At 47.8% G+C, this 17363-nt stretch overlaps 1 protein-coding gene across 1 annotated transcript; it reads right to left on the bottom strand.

Moving 5' to 3' along the window:
• Positions 1-10446: 10446 nt before the first annotated feature.
• LOC120694224 (putative disease resistance protein RGA3) lies at positions 10447-15829 on the bottom strand. Its single transcript, XM_039977378.1, has 2 exons — positions 11852-15829; positions 10447-10972 (listed from the first exon to the last, which is right to left on the bottom strand). The coding sequence occupies exons 1-2, from the start codon at positions 15579-15581 to the stop codon at positions 10854-10856; spliced, it is 3849 nt and encodes a 1282-aa protein (XP_039833312.1). The 5' UTR covers positions 15582-15829; the 3' UTR covers positions 10447-10853.
• Between the last annotated feature and the right edge of the window lie 1534 nt (positions 15830-17363).

The raw sequence follows: 17363 nt of genomic DNA, 5'->3' as shown, positions 1-17363 counted from the left end.
ACGATGTTCGGGGGGGGGGGGAGTTATTGTCTATCGTTGTCCTCTATGGTAGAACCTGTCGGGGAACGAACATTGAGTTAATTGAAAAATTAAATGAATAAAAATGTAGAAGAGGGTCGCTACTATTAATTATTTAGACACAATTTGCCTCTTTCTTAGTCCTATTTTTTGTAGCATTTAGTTTGGATTTATGAAAGGGCTGCTTAAATTTATGAAAAGGTTGTTTAGATATATACATGATTTATTTCTTATTTAAAAATTTGAAAAAAATGGATTTCTTTATTTTATTAATTTTGTATCCAGAAGTAGTCTTTCTTTGATCCATATATTATTTGATTCATATACAATATATAGAAATATAAACCTTCTATACATATGAAATAATATCTACCTAAAATCAGATGAGTTGATTTGTATTTTTTATTCCATCTATGTTCTATATATTCAATAAGAAGTTCTTACTCTTTCTATTTTTTGGAAAAATTGAACACACGATGCTCCTATTTCTTTATTTCATTATGAGTCGTATGCTTGCGACAATAACGACAAAATTTTCTTAATTCTAATTTTGGCTGGCTATTTTTACATAAATAATAAGTAAAAAGGCAGTAGGAACTAGAATGAACAATGCAGTAGGAACAAATGCGAGAATATTGACTTCCATAATCTCTTTATTTTTTTCACAATAACTCGGGATGTAATCCCATAGAGAGGAAGAAGGGGTATCCTGTAAATTTAAGGGGAGGACTTGCATTCTGATAATACTGAATCAATTCAATATTATGAATATTGGATCTATCAAATCAATTTATGGTTGATAGTGGGATAATATAACATAGGAGGATCCCTTATCCATACTAAGACCAAAATAGGTTTTTTGATTGGATTCGAAACTCCCTCTATTCTATTTTTTTATTCTTTTTGACTTTTGCTTTTCCATATGTATAACCCAATATTCTTCTTATCTTATCAAATTTCCCTTCCTTTTTCTTATAGTTATAGTTATACATACAATTATGTATGTATGTATTATATGACCTACTTTCTATGGGTCACATAGACATCCAAATAAGCAGTAGAAGTAGAAATGAGATGGAGAAAAGGGGATCTTAAATAAAAAGGATACAATATTTAAACTAAGGAAAAAGAATGTTTACTTGATTTTTATTTTATTAGGTTACTATCAATATCTGGGCCACTTCAAATAGGTTCATTGCTCCGGCCCAGAATACAATTAATCCGGCATGGGCTACATGAGCTCCAAGTAGTTTACCGAACAAATTGATAAGTATGGCATTCCCAGCCCACCAAGCAAAGCCGGTGGTTTCTTGGTCACAACCAGCTAAAACGACACAAACTCCTTTTTTCTACATTTTTAGAGAGAGAGAGAATTGATATATGATCTATTTGAAACTGCTACAGGTATGCGAATGATGCATAATTACTTTCGCATCGGAGGAGTATCGTCCTTTCTTTTTTATTAATTGCTAATTCTGACCTTCCTCCCCAATCTGATATTATAGTCCTGGTGTATATGAAAATTCCCTTATGGTCTATGTTAGTAGAAAAACCTTATCAATTAAGAGATGGAACTTCAAGAGCAGCTAGGTCTAGAGGGAAGTTGTGAGCATTACATCCATGCATTACCTCCATACCAAGATTAGCACGGTTGATGATATCAGCCAAAGTATTAATAACGCGACCTTGGCTATCAACTACAGATTGGTTGAAATTGAAACCATTTAGGTTTCCAATATCTTCTTGTCATTTTTTGCACACTTCCTTTTTATTTTTTTCTTTTTTTCCGTCTTATCATTACGGAATTGATTTCTTTTTGAAAGGAAATAAAATCGTTAGGTGGTATACTATATCTATTTGTTTATTAGAATTCCTTCTAATGACTTATGCATTCTGTTATCGTTTTCAATTGGAGGATCCCTTCGAACCCAACCTGTGGTGGATCCCGGGTGACAAAGCAAAGTAAAAGCGCTTGATCCTTTGCCCCATACTTTGAGATCTTCCTCCCCGCCTATCCAATATGAACAATTGATTCAGATAGACTTTTAGTCGAATTTTTTTTTCCAATCTTCCAAAATTGGACTTTTTTCTTATTTCCCCGAGATTGCAGAGGACTTCAGTTGGTGTCAGACTAACCATGGATATCCAAGAAGTACAGGATCATTATGGAAGTCAGACCTTTGAAACCAGATTCTGGCTAATGCCTAATTCGTACTCAGATGGAAGTAACGAGACTCAGTTGGTATAAGGATACGAACTTGGATACCTGGCCAAACAGAAATCAACAAGAGAACCTTCGAGAGAGGCTACTTCACAAATAACTGGGGCGTATCGTACGCTCCCCAAGTTTCGTGGGAGAATCAAGTACTCAACTCAGGAATTCCGAAGAAAATACAAGACACAAATATGGACAAAAGAAGGGGACCCACGATCAACTTGCTAGATCTGTGGAACCGACAGTGACAGTGACCTTTCACCTTTTACGAAGCCCTAGGAAGCCTTTAATCTCGGGGACGAGATTCTTGTGAGGGGGGAGACTGTAACATCCTGTATTTTTACGGAATGTTATATTCTCCAAAAATGTGAATTTCAAAATTTTTGTGGGAATGTTGTAGATAAATGCACTTAAGTAAGAATTCATCCCTTCTAAATTCTTAGTAAATTAAAATTTGTTTTGAAATAAGGATAATTAATTGCTAGTGTGATTCATTTGGAGTTGGAGTTTAATTGAATCTACCTTGCTTCCATTTGATTTGGATTCCTTTTGTTTGAATTGTGTGGTATTTTATTTGAAAGGGCCATTCAAATAAAATACAAAAGCTAACAAACCCCTAACTCTAGCTGGACCCAAACCTCCTAACCTACCCAACCCGGCCTGCTAACCCCGCCAGCCCGTCACTGTAACGACCCGGCCCGGGATAACGGCTAAGATCTACTCTTCAAGTTGAGTAAACCACACCTACTAATTAATCCTCTTGCGTTTTCGTCCTCGCTTCGCGCAAAAAAGATCGATCCGGAATTAATTAGCTTCCCGTGACTCGGTATTTAAATTGGTCTGGCTCTCAACCAACTTTCAGTATGGGACAATCCCCGCGGATGAACAGTGCCGCGACGCTACAGTACCCGACGTGCTACAGTGCTCGAGCTACAGTAACCGCCATCAGGCCCGGGCCAATTCGGCTACAGTACTCTAGCTACAGTACCCGTCTTGCTACAGTACCCGGCCCGACACTGTTCCCCTGGGCTGTTACAATCATCCCCCCTTAGGACTCGACGTCCTCGTCGAGTACCAGACCAACCTAAATACCAGGATCTCCTCTCTTAGCCACGTCCCATACGTCTAGTGCTAACGGTCCCATGTGCCACGTCCGTGCGTCCAGTGCCAACGGTCCCTGTGCCACGTCCGTGCGTCCAGTGCCGGCGCATCCTCGATGCCCGCGCATCTGCGCCCACACGCGCCCGTCCACATGCCGGTGGCATCTGCGACCACGCGCCCGTGCTCATGTCCGCGCACTTCTGCCCGTATATGGCGTGAAACCGCGAGAGTCGGCTCTGATACCACTGTAACGACCCGGCCCGGGATAACGGCTAAGATCTACTCTTCAAGTTGAGTAAACCACACCTACTAATTAATCCTCTTGCGCTTTCGTCCTCGCTTCGCGCAAAAAGGATCGATCCGGAATTAATTAGCTTCCCGTGACTCGGTATTTAAATTGGTCTGGCTCTCAACCAACTTTCAGTATGGGACAATTCCCGCGGATGAACAGTGACGCGACGCTACAGTACCCGACGTGCTACAGTGCTCGAGCTACAGTAACCGCCATCAGGCCAGCCCAACACACACGCGCGCCTCCGGCCCGATAGCCACGCCACCACCACCCGCATGGCCTGCCGCCAGCCCGAGCCGCTCGCCCGGCCCAGCTCGCGAGCGCCAGCCGCCTCACCTTCTTCCTCAACCCGCTTTCGCTGACAGCTCTACCCCACCGGGCAGCTTTCCCATCACCTCCCTTGTTTCTCTTCCTCGCGCTGAGTGGATGACGCCGCCGCAGCCTCAACTGCGCCCTCACGCGCGCGGCACACCACCGTCCTCACCTCACAACAAGGATCCACAACCACCCGGTCGCCGTGCCGCGATGCCAGCTGAAAAGGCCGCCTGCCCTGTCCCCTTGCTTGCCCGCCAAGTCCCTGCCGCGCGAGCCTCGGATGCCGCCACGCGTCCCAGCCCCGGCGCGCGCGTCCTATCGACGCCCTCGGCGTCCGGACCCACTGCGAGCTCCAAACCTAGCCGGCGCTCCCTATAAAACCCGTGGCTGCCGCTCCCCAAACCCTAGAGCTAGGGGAATTTTCCCTTCCTACCGCCGCCGCCAGAGAAACAGAGCAAGGGAGAGGAGAAGAGGAGAACTCGAAGAGGAGGAAGAAGAAGAGAGGAAGGAGGAGGAGAGGAGCGCCAGGAGGAGAAGAACGCCGCCGCTGCTGGAGCACGTCGCCGAGCTGGCGCCCACGATCAACTACACCGACGATCCTGCGCTGCCTGCACGGCATCGAATCGCCACGGCCTCACCTCGCCTCTTCGTCGTCGTGTTCTTCCCCAATCCGAGAGGTAGGCCGCCGTTCCACCGCTCCTCGCCTTCCCCTTGTGTGCTGCCGGTGTTGCCTCTGCCGCCGATGAACCTTGTAGCCAGCCCTAGGACCACCCCAATCCCCTTGTGTGCCTTTCTTGCAGGAGCCCGCACCGCCGTGACCCGTAGCCCCCTTCACCTTCCTTTGCGCCGTCGTGCCGGCCTTGTCCCGCGCACGCGCTGCCCGCACGTTCGCCGTGCCCGGCCCCGCCTTGGCCTTGCCTTGCCCCTTTTGGCCACCGCCTGGACCTCGTAGCTTCGCCGTTGCTGTCCGTGTGCCTCGCCGCCATCATTTCCCGGCCTCGCGTCGCCCAAGCCGCTGCGCCGACGAGCCTTGCCCTGTCCTGCTCTGCCTCGCCGCCGAGCATGCCATCCACCTTGACCCCCTTGGCTTCATCGGCGAACCGTGACGCATAATCCCACGCACACGCACGCAGATGCTGGCGCCGCCATCGTCGCCTGGAGACCCCGCTGCCCTGCCTCGACCCGTTCTCTGCCTCGCCGTGGCCCTGCCCTATGCGCTGGCCGCGTGGACACGCCGTGCCGCCGCCGTGTTCCTGACCTAGCCGAGCACCTGCCCTGTCCTCACCGGAGTTGGAACCCGTCGCCACCCCGCTCCGCCGCCGGACCTCGCCGTCGGGCCGCCGCCGGACCTCGCCGTCGGGCCGCCGCTGAGCCTCGCTGCCTTGTTCTGCACTGCACACCACCGTCCGCTTGGCCGCCGTCGCCGCACGGGCTCGAGCGCGCCCGCATGCACACGAACGACCACATGGGCACAAGGCCACTCTGGATCACTCGAGCCGACGCAGAAGATCCCGTGGAGGCTGACATGTGGAGCCCAGCTGCAAGAGAGTAGAAGAAGGCACTGACGAGTGGGACTGAAGCGTCCCCTCATAAGAGAAGACTTAAATGTGTTACAAACATCAGTCCCAGGAGGCTGATGACACATTTATTACATTAGATGGTTCATTACCGTACAACTCTACGCGGTAGAGAGCAGAGAAGCGCCACTATCGCGAGGATTACAATCCACACACACGCAATGATATTAAATATAAAAAGGAAGTCATCAGAGTCTGGCGCCATGCGGTATCTTCTGCGGGTGACCCTAATCCACATGCAAGGCTGGGTGCAGGACGGTACCCCTACTCAACGTTGTCGGGTACAAAGTCTGGATCTTCTTCTGTAAAAATAAAGAATGGGGTGAGTACTAACGTACTCAACAAGTCCAACCACACCCACAGAGGGGGTATAAACAGAGTATCATGCATATGGTAAATCAAGGATAAGGCTAGGGTTTGATTTGCGGAAAACAACATTTTATGTAGGGATTCGTTTGAAAACAAATATTTCTAGAACCAGTTTTTCTTATATCGAGCAACACCAAGGGTTGATCCGCACAAGATCCAAGTTTTAAGACTGCTACCGGACTCCTCATCCGCCGTAGCACACGGCACAACTGCCGGACACATCTCCAAAACAACTCACGCCAAACCATCCCAAAGCAAACACTAGTTGTGAGACCACACCGTAACTCGCCCAGAACCGTGGGCATGGACTATTCGAATAGGTTTCAACTCTGTAGAGGTGTGCAACTTTACCCACAAGTGGGGTACCACAACACGATCACCTTAGTGTCGGTGCAGATCCCAGCAAAGCCATTACCCACCTTAGCCAGACCTGACTAGCCATCACGGGATGCACCAAGGGGTCATCGACCTTTCACCTAGGTTTAACCGAGGCATAAGTCACTCGGGGCTTATCCCTTCTCCTTAGTCACCCGTTGCTCTCAGCTCTCCTGATGGCTATCAGACTAACTAGTGGGATTTATGCTAAGCCATTGCCCATAGAACGGTCGAGTGGTTTGCACGATAGTGGAGTTAGGTGAGATGTAACACCAACTCAGTCCTTAGGGGTGACAAGATGGATATCTCCCTTCCTTGCCCTGCCACACCGGCACGAGCACACCAAACGGCAAATCACACTGAAATGCCATCCATCCCGTCTAGACTCATCTTTCGAAAATCCACTTTTATCCCTTCCCACACACACACCTTTTCTTTATAAAACAAGTTGTATGAAGCAGCAGGTCCTAAGCGTTCTAGTATTGATTAACGTCCAAGCAAAATCAGACATTAATCTCGGTGGTCAAGGAATGATCATAATAAATCAAGGGGTGGCTATCCAACCGTGTTTTCATGCAAGCAAAACATATGCAATTTGTAAAATAGGCCAATGGGTTGTGTTTATAAAAACTAGGACAAAAACATGCATCAAAGGATGGGATTGAACTTGCCGTCTTCGAAGCCTTCGGGGAGGTCCTGGTCGAAGCACTGTCCTTCGGGCTCGGGGTCGCAGAACTGGTCCTCGTTCGCTGGCTCACAGTACTACTCATCAATGGGCTCTCCTTCATTCACACCGTGGTCTACGACACGTACAAACAAACACACAATCAAGAAAAAGAAATAAAAGTTTTATCGTTGAGCTCGAATAGAGAATAATTAAGATATGGAGCTCGGGGTAATATTTTTGGGCGGTTCCCTAATGGCATGGACAAAATCATGTCATGAGAGGCGTGGTAAAGTTTTAGGTAGATCCGAGGTCGTTTGGCACATGAAATGATAGGTTATATAAAGGGTTAGGGGTTAAATCAGGGTCCAGGGGCCTATTTGTAATTAAATTTAAGAAGGCAGGGGCTTGGTTTGTATTTTAGAAATTATTTGGGTTATTCTAAAAAGGTTCAGGGGTTTATTTATAACTATGTTTATATGGGAGGAGGGTTTATTTCGAAATATATTAAAGGGAAGGGTTTTATTTGCAAAAAATGTTAAAAGGTGGAAGGGTTCTTAAGTAATTAGAGGAAGGGCCAGGGGGTTATGGGAAAAATGCCCTGTCTTCTCCCTCCCCTCATGCTGGGAAACAGGGGAGGGGGCAGCACGTCGCCGGCGACGGCCCTGGGCCGGCTGTATGGCCCGGGAGCGGCTCTGGGTGAGGGAAAATGGGAGAGAGAGACCCGAGGGGCCGATTTCCCCCCTTTGATTTGGGGACAGGGGGCCCGCAGGGCGGGGATTCACGGCGGCGGCGGTCAGTAGGCGGCGGCGGTCATGGTGGCGCCGCGGTGGGGGTTGACAGTGGTGAGGAAAAAGAGAAGTACGGTCAGCGGAAAAGAGTGGCACGAAGAATGAAGCCGGGTGTCGGGACGGCGGAAAACTCTGGGGAGGAATTAGGGTTTGAGCTCAATGAAGAAAAAATAAATTTTGAAAATAACTTAGCGCGTGACTTAATTAGTAAATTGTTTCGGGATGTCACAGGGACCGGACTGTCAGCCGGTGAAGGAAGGAGAAGAAAAGAAAGAAGTGAAGAAAGGAGATGGGCCGATTTTGGCCCAATTCGCCAGCCCAGTCCGCGAGCCATACCCCGAGCTGAGCCTGCCAAGCCGAGCCGGCCCGTCTTCGTTCCATCCTGCCAAGGCGAGCCGATCTGCTAAGCTGCTCCCCAAACCAGCCCGTTTAGCCAAGCCGAGCCGAGCCGAGTTTCTGGGCTGCGCCTAGCCAGCCCATTTCCTTTGAGCCCGTTAACCCTTTTCGTTTGCTTTAAACCCAGCTGACACGCGGGACCCACATGTCAGTGTCTCCTGTGAACTGACTGGTGGGCCCCACTGACCGCGGACCCGCTGACCTGGACGTGGACCCGTTGACCGTTGACTTGGTTAATGTTGACCGAGCCAACACTGACGTGATAAATGACGACAGCAGAGCCTGACCCCGTGCTGACGTCAAGCTTGACATGTGGCGCGCCCAGAGGCTGCCACATGGCTGACTGTGTGTTTTTCTTTTTCCGAAAACCTTTGTTTAATTTTAGAAATAGATTTAGGCTTCAAAAATTGATAATAAATTAACCGGAGCTCCGAAAATTATGAAACCAGTTTCATAATTTTACTAAAATCATGATCTACCCGTTAGAATAGGTTTTGGTGTGATTTGGATGTTATTTGGATACTTTTGTGCACTTTTGCACTTTGGCCCTTAGTAATTCGTAATTACGAATAGGCCCTTAGCGAGGAGGAGCTGATCGACGCCCCGGACGCCCAGAGGACTCAGGAGTACGTCCTGGACAACGAGAAGACTCTGAAGACCTAGGACGACTACGAGAAGTCTCAGGTTCACGCCCATCTATGATTTGATTACCTATTAGACATTGCTTGCTAGAACTGCTATCGCTTTATTACTGTTATGAGATGAACCTGCATAGCCAATTGTGTGCCCTTATTCCTTGAACTCCTAATATAAACCATGTTTGAATGGTTGATATGCTTGCATGTGTATGTGTGGGATTTCCTCGAGATATGATAGTCTTGGCGTGAGTGGAGATCCACCATATCAGGAGTTGGTGATTAGGGCTTTTAGCAGGGGGCGAGCAAGTTGACTTTGCTGGGGGTGTGTGTTGGGCACACCCTGCGAGCACCTGTTGCGGGTGCAAGTAGGTGTCGTTGGACACGGTTGGACTTTTGAGGTGTTTTGTGGGCCTTACCTGTAATGGGTGCCAGTCGCGGACTGCTGTGGCGGATACGCATGAGGACGGAGATGCTCGCCCTGGCATATAAGGAACCGGTTGGTGTAACTATGATTAGTTGGACTTTGTGAGCATGCACACCACTTATCCACTATGCGGGTGGATCCGGTCCGAGGCTAGTAAGCATGGTGCCAAGCCTGTAGGCGGATGTAGTATCAGTGCAGGGGGAGCAGGTGTGGACCTGATGTTCCCCGATTCACGGGATTCATGGGAATCCTATTCTAGATGGCTTCACAGTCCCGGGGCAACCTCTTGCGAGTGAACGCGCCCAAACCCGGGAAAGCAGGATGGTGCCATGGCTGCTAGTTCTTGTTCTCAGTAGACCGGTGCCTCGGAGTCAGTTGGAGTTGTCTGCTGGCTGGAGACGGGGCGAGTGGGTACATGTGTACAACCCCTGCAGTGTGAAAACTATAAGTATAGCCGCGTACTCGGTCATGTACATTCCTACTCTTCTGTTACTTCCATTAGTTAGTGTGACTTGATACTTTTCTACCTCCCTCTAGCCTACTTTCCTGCTTGGATAGCAGCTGAGGTGCGAGGAGAGGGAGTTCTCGCACCGACTTGGTTATCAGGGACTTGGGTGAGTCTTGGAGGTGTGAGTTGACCGGGAGTCCGGGATGCCGGAATGGCCCGCGTCAGGTGACTTGGCAGATGCTATACTTTGTTGATGCTACACATAGGAAACCCTAGCCTTATCCGTTGACTATTTCTTATACCATAATGCATCCACTTAAAGCTTGCATACGGATGGTGAAGTGAATCTATCCCGTCCTTGGGGATAGTTTGGTAGATGCAAGATCCGACTCGAAGATCGACGATGACTTTGAAGGAAGGACTAAGGACGACTCGTGCTTCGCTCAAGTTTGCATGTGGATGAAAGAAGACGTCAAGATGAAGGATGCCCCAGAAGTCTAGCTACCGCTTCCGTTTTCTGGTTGTTCCCTTTTAGCCCAATGGGCTTGTACCAGATGATTTCGTACCACAATCCGCTGGATTATGTAATAATTAAACCTTTGTTGTGTTTTATCGCGAAGTATGACTGTGATATGTAATTGAAATGAGTTCTATATGTGATAGCTACTGATCCAGAGACTATCACGACGATACAGGGAGTCAGGTTGTCCGTTCGACAACCCGGTTCGTTTCAGGCAATTTGTCAGTGGAAGTGGAAGTGATGTTGATGGTCTGGTTTAATTTTCATTGGGTTGTAGTGAAGCTCAATATTAGGTGATGAAACTGGTCCCTCGGGCAAAGAAAGATTATTGCTAATTTAATTGACCAATGAACTTATGGCCACCTCACTATTAGACAACAGTAGTTGGTCTAAAGCGACTGTAGGTTTTAAAGCTATTCTATAAAGTACTGCAACTTGTGCAATTGTTTGGCCGCACTACGCTGGCTTATTCCCCCGAAGATTCGTTGCTAGTACTTGTGAGATGGCGAGCAAAGACGTTGGATGCAGTGGGAACTGCTCGTTGGGTATTTTCTTCAAGCACCTCACGCGCATGGCATAGCTGTTGTCTTTGTGTCGTGACGTCGTGCTGCCTGGCCTCTCATATCATTGTCTACGACCAAACCATCTCTGAAAGCTGGCAGAAGCAGGAGGCGTAAGTTGACTGACTTGCATCAGTGCACGCAGCTCCATCAACCAAGCATGCCACACATGACGGCAAAGCAACACACTGCACATACAGAGTTCCTGTGGGGATTGCATTTGCAACACGCAACAAGATAGATGCTACCTTGTTCGGTCCACCTTCCATCTGCATTTGGAAAGGGCAGACAGGGCATGTCGTCAGTATCTTTATTTATTGTGTAGGTCTGGTTCTTCTATTTGGACATGGCTCAAGGACCTCCGACGAAGTTTTTTCTTCAGTTGTAGGTGACGACTCTGGCTTTGTTTGAGGACTTCTGCCAGGATAAATATGTGGATAAATATGTCAGGATAAATATGAATGCCACTTGATGACTACTGAAAAGTTAAAACAAACATGGAATGCAGTTACACGTACGTACGAGCACTCAGTATACTTACTATGCCTTGACGCTGAAGGCGTTCGTATGACTGGTCGAGGAATCGCAGCTCAAGCTCATTCTGGAAAACCACGTCCTCAGAGGAGTTGGCTCCAGTAGTAGGCCCATCTCAAGTGAAGGAAACGATGGTGTAACTACTGCAGTCTTGAGCGGTTCCGTTCAGCCTTCGCCAAACTGATATCCTGAGAAACAGTTCCAGCCGAGATCAGAGCAACAAAACTAGCTTGATTGCTCGATGTGCTTCTTCCTTTTGACGCCCGTGACTCTAATGTGCACCATCATCCCAAACTGCTGCAAAAGGCCGCCAAGCAAACAATTAGCCCTGATATTAATTATTCTCGACCGGATCACATGATAGTTGCACACTAACGATCTCAACACAATGAAAAGTTTCTCTATGATAACATGCAGCTCACACAAACTGCTGCACAAACACACCACCCAGTGAAAAAAGACATTTTTTGTTGTCACGAGATGGAAAGCAGAGATGACAATGGCACTCCCACTAATTAATTTTCTGGTGATTAATTAGTTGCACATTTCAGATTGTGGAATGCATGGTACGGTAGATGAGGGAAGAGTAGCATGATGCACGGGTACATGCATACATATAGGCCGTAGCCTCGAGTTGTGATGATGCCGGAACAAGCAATAATGCGAGGTGGAACAATATAATAGCAGCAGAATGAGCTGATGGGACAGAGGTGGTGAAAGCGGGAGCATACGAACGCACCTCAGTTGCCTTGAGAGTTGAGATTGAGAACCACCACCGCACGAGGGAAGGAACCACTTCACTGGCTTCTTTCTTCCAGGTGCGGGTTCTGGTGCTGGTGCTGGAATGAGTTTATACGGAATAGAAGCGACCAAGTGAAAGTACTCCCCACCTTCTCTGCAACGCCTCTGCAGGTCAGGGCAGTCCCATATCCATAGGAATTCGAGGGCTGGGAGCCGCTGGAGGAGACCCTGCGGAAATCTCTCGATCCCTGGACAATCACCAATCTCCAACCGCTCAAGGGAAGTGAGGCCATCCATCCCATCAGGCAGCTCTTTCAGCGCACCGCAACTCAACACACGGAGGTTCCTCAGCTTAGCTAGATCTCCGAGGTTTGAAGGCAGCGCCAACAAACTTCTGCTGAAGGAAATGTCAATTTTCTCGAGGGATGCAGGCAACTTGGGGATCCGGAGCAAGCTGTCACAAGAGTATATACGTAAAAAATCCAGCTGGGGCAGCGGAAGGATTTCCTCTTCCTCAGATGATGAGCCCTTCCCCTCCAGTTTGGAGCAACTCTTAATATGCAGACGTCGAAGACGAGGCAAACATCGGAGCTCCTCCACTGGCCAGCGGACAATATTGGAGCATGACCTGATATCCAATTCTTCCACGAAGACCCAGCAGTCCCCAAGTCCAAGTTGCAATTTGGATTTGTTAAATGTTGATGCGAAGCCGTCGTCACCCTCAAGCTGCAAATATCGCAGGGTGTCCAGAGGTCTTTGACTCTGACTTTGCTGTCCGTCTGGAGGCATCACCACGTCTACCGGCAAAAATGATATGTTTAAGCGGACAAGAGACGACAAACAGTCCAAAGGTATGGGCATCGGAACGAGAGCACCTGTAGCAGAGTTTTTCTCTTTGCCACTAGATAGGTAGAGATATTTCAGAACTGGTGCGTCTGGAAAACTTGCAAGCTTATCACAGTTAATAATAGATAGACTTTCAAGTGGGGGAAATGTCATCGAGCTATTAATCTCTCCTGCACTATTTTCTGCCCATCTCTCCAACTTTGGCAAATGCATTAACCGCATCGTCTTTAGCACCGGGAATATTTGCAGAGGGGTATTGTGTCCTGCAGCTTCCACGTCAACGTTCCTACATAGTGTGGTCAGGCTGTCCATGTTGGATAAAGACAAATGCCCAAGGCATGGAAACGACCAAACCATCGGGAGATCAACACATCTTGGGCAGTGGGAAATATTGAGTTCTCTCAACTGCAGGAATATCCGAGGGTCTTTCATCCATTGTGGAATTGCCAGACCACCATACCCATGTACATCCAATTCTTTTAGCTCGCCTTCTGGATGTGGTGCGAGAGATTCCAGCACTCGTTCCTCATTGATGGCATCAACATCTGTAGCATCGTCTCTTGTGCTGCAGGGCCAGCACAACAATAGTTCACTTAAATTCTGTTTCTCATGGAGATTGGCCTTTGACCCACTCTTTACATTCCTCAAGTTGTACAGCTCCAACCTATTGCCGAGATGCCGCAGGTCTTTGAGCTCCTCGATTCCAAAGCCATCACTGGTGCCCACAATAAATGTTGTTAAAGTGTGTAGGTTATGCAGTAGACCTATTTTTGGAGGCATTTGTTCTAATCTCGGGCATCCCAAAAGATAAATATGGATGAGCTTCTTCAAACTAGTAGTCAAACCTTCAGGTAAATACTGTAGCTCATGGCAATTGTTGAGCCTCAATGATTGCAAGTTATACAACAAACATAGTGAGTCTGGCAATTTAGTAATGTTGGACCCAGAAATATCAAGATATCGTAAATGTATTGTATTTATGAGCTGCTTATGGATGACAGAGGGGCATCCACCTCCCAATTGCAAAGCTCTTAATGACATCAAATTAATTTCCATAATATCCTTGTTCTCTGAGTGAGTGAGTAAAGTGTGGAGAGATGATGTGGATTTGAATAATCCATTGGCTTTTTTCCATTCAAAACTTGAAACCAGCATGTGACGTACTCCATCATTTATTGGTATTTTTTTATTGATAAACTCTACTGCAAATGCACATTCATCTGTGACATCTTTTGCTAGGTCATGCATTAAATCATGCATTTTACATCTAATTACCTTATAACTTTTATATCCATATAAAATCCCCTTGACATTTACATCTTGAAGAAAGGATCTCTGAACTAACTCCTTGAAAAGAAATTCACCTTTCTTTGCCAAATCCATATTTCCCTTTTCATGAATGAAACCATTTGCCATCCATAGTTGGATGAACTTATCCTTCTCCATCTCATAGTCCTTAGGGAAAACTGCACAGAATGCAAAGCATTGCTTCATTTCAGATGACAAGTATCTGTAGCTCAATTTCAGTATGGACAGTACTTCATTGCCTGTATCACCCATATTGCTTTCTGCAATGGTCCTCCATTCCTGAGCTTGATGCATCGAACTCATCAACCCACCCATTGTCTTCAGAGCAAGAGGTAGTCCTTTGCACCTATTAACAATGCGTCTTCCGAAAGTGACCAACTCATCTGGCTGCTCTTGTGCCCCTCTATTATTAAATGCTTTTTTTGTGAACAATTTCCACGAATCATCTTCACTCAGGCATGCTAGCTCATGGGGTGGAAGGGTGCCCATTATGGAGGCCACTTGCTGGCTGCGACTAGTGACAATTATCATGCTTCCTGATCCGTCATTAGAAGAACACAATAGAGGCTTCAGGTCATCCTCCCACTTTCGAGGCTCTTCATTCCACACATCATCAAGAACCAGTAAGAACCTTTTCTTGCCAATCGCTTCCTGCAGTTTCCCTCTCAACAGCTCCATGTTGTCAGGCAGGTCACATGTTCCTTTTGTAGCTAACTCAATGATAGATCTGACAACAGCTGCGGCTTCAAAATTTTCAGACACACAATACCACATCATGAGGTTAAAGTGATTCTGAACATTGTGGTCGTTGTACACCATCTTGGCCAGTGTGGTCTTGCCCAAACCTCCCATTCCAATTATGGGCAGCACCTGAACAACCTTCTGATCTTTCTGATCGAGCAAAATCTTCACAACTGCCTCCTTGTCGTCATCCCTGCCAAATATATCAAGAGACTCATCCAGTGCTGAGTAGGTTTGCCGATATAGAGCTTGTGGCGCCTTCGCGCGCTCTAGTAGACCAAATGTATTCATCTCCATCACCAGCTCCTCAATCTTGTCGAGCACGTTCTTGAGGTCCCTGCTCGCCTTATGATTGAACATAATTCGATCACTCGAGAAGTAGAGTACCTTCCGCGATGTGGACTCCCCGGCCTGGGCCTCATCACGCAGAGCCTCGTATTGGAAGGCATTGAGGACATCGTCGGCCTCGTACGCGGCAGCCTTGAGCTTCTTCATCCACGCCTTGACGGCACGGCCGGCCTCCGTCTTCGCCTCGGCCTTCTCCTCAGCGTCGGCCAGCAGGGACCGCACGTACATCAACTGGTCCTCCAGCTTCCGGCGATAGTTATCGACGCCCCACATGCTGCTGACCCTCTGGACCAGCGCGTCGGACGCCTTGCCGACTAAACCTTCCACCCAGGGGCGGAGCAGCGACCCGGCCATGGCCATGGTTAGCCTTGTTGGGGATGGTTCTGAGTTGGAGTAGTGCGCCGTGAGAAGCGAGAGCACGGCGATGAAGGTGAACCACTGGTGAGGAAGCTGGAAGAGACGGGGGAAATGGGGGAAAGCAATCCGTGAAGAGGCGGAAGGAGAGGACTCCACACTGAAGGAGCACGTCAAGTCAGGCAGTCAGGTAGCGAAGACCCGCAGGTTCCTGCTGCTGATTTTACCTCATTACCTGGCAGCTGCCTTCTCCGGTCTGGATTTGCTGTTCATGGTTAACTGAAGCTGGACCAATGCCAGTGGGTGACACAAAAAATCAAAGGAATACAGTGATTGGAGGGACGCTACGCGCACAAGTTGACAGACTTGTGTGGTGTGCGTGCCAATGGAGGGGTTGAGTGACAGCAAGGGTGTTGTCTCATTCATCAGTCATTAATTCCAGCGAGCCGGATCGAACAAATAATATCCGTGTCAGTGTCACGAAGAACTGTGAAGCACGCACACCAAATTAGACCACAGCACTGGAGCAGCGCTGACCCTCTCCGGTCTCCGGTGGGAGGCACCCGTTCAGGCATTTCTACAAGCACACCGCGTGCAGCTACAGGAGGGAGGGTGCCACCTGTTGCGAAGGCAGCATCAGGGCGTCGCCGACCCGCCGTCAGGCCAGAGGCGCAGGCCGTCCAGCTTTCTCGCCGTGGGGTGGCGGATGGGTAAGCTCGCGGAACACTGACAGCGGAGATACAAATGGATCGACATGGGAACCAGAGTTCCTGCTCTTGACATACTGAACGGGGCCAGAGGCGTCACGATGTTCCGCGTTTCCTTCATCCTTCTCTTGAGAGGATATTCCACTCAGTCTACACTTCTTCATTATGACACCTGTGACCTGTCATGGGCTCGATCATCCTCCACTGCTAAACAAGTGCAAGCTAACAGTTTGTCCCCGTATTACAGGATCACATGATAATTTTTTTGAAAACTAGGATCACATGATAATTGCAGATCAAAGGTTTCAACACGATGCATGCAGTTTCTCTGTCGTAACCTGCAATTGCAAGTACAAAGTACACAAACTCACTGCAAACTCACAAATAGCAGAGGAAGCTAAGGCATCAGCATACCTTGATCTGGTTTGGTTCCCTAGTACTAGTTGTACTATAAAACTTTGACCATTAATTATTAATATTAAATGAAAGCAGTTCGCAAAACTAACTTCACAATCTTTATGTTATTTCACGAGAGAATCTAATGAGGTTTTTAACCGCGTGATTAGAGAATGGTTACTGTATCATCACTGTATTCAATTATTAATTAATTATCATCATTAGATTCGTCTCGAAAAATTAAATTCATCCAAAAATTTTTAACAAATAGATTTTATTTAGCACTTCATGCATGCGTGATTTTTTTCTCAACTTGTGTGCACTGAGGAAACCAAAGCCCTTGGGTGTCGGAGTAGAAGTTCACCTCTGCATTGTCTAGGTCGTTCAGCGATACAAGAAGAAAGCCTCCATGGCATAGAATAATATCTCGGCACCAATCGACAGCGGATAAATGCAGGTAAAGGCAGAGCGCTCGCCTGCCGGCGTGGCGTGAGCCAGCAAACCGGTCATGGTCAGGCAATTGCACGAGCACCCCGCGATCGCAGTGTTCGGCAGCTTCACCAGTCTCCAGCTCAATAGTATTTTTCTCACACACCACTCCAACACCAGTCTCCAACCACCAACTAGCTAACGATATTTTTCTGTCACACCACTCCAATACTAACCATCAGCTCCAACCCTAGCC

The sequence above is a fragment of the Panicum virgatum genome, unplaced genomic scaffold (genome assembly GCF_016808335.1).
Source record: "Panicum virgatum strain AP13 unplaced genomic scaffold, P.virgatum_v5 scaffold_4261, whole genome shotgun sequence".
NCBI classification, from domain to species: Eukaryota; Viridiplantae; Streptophyta; class Magnoliopsida; order Poales; family Poaceae; genus Panicum; species Panicum virgatum.
This window is presented reverse-complemented; position numbering and strand designations above follow the sequence as displayed.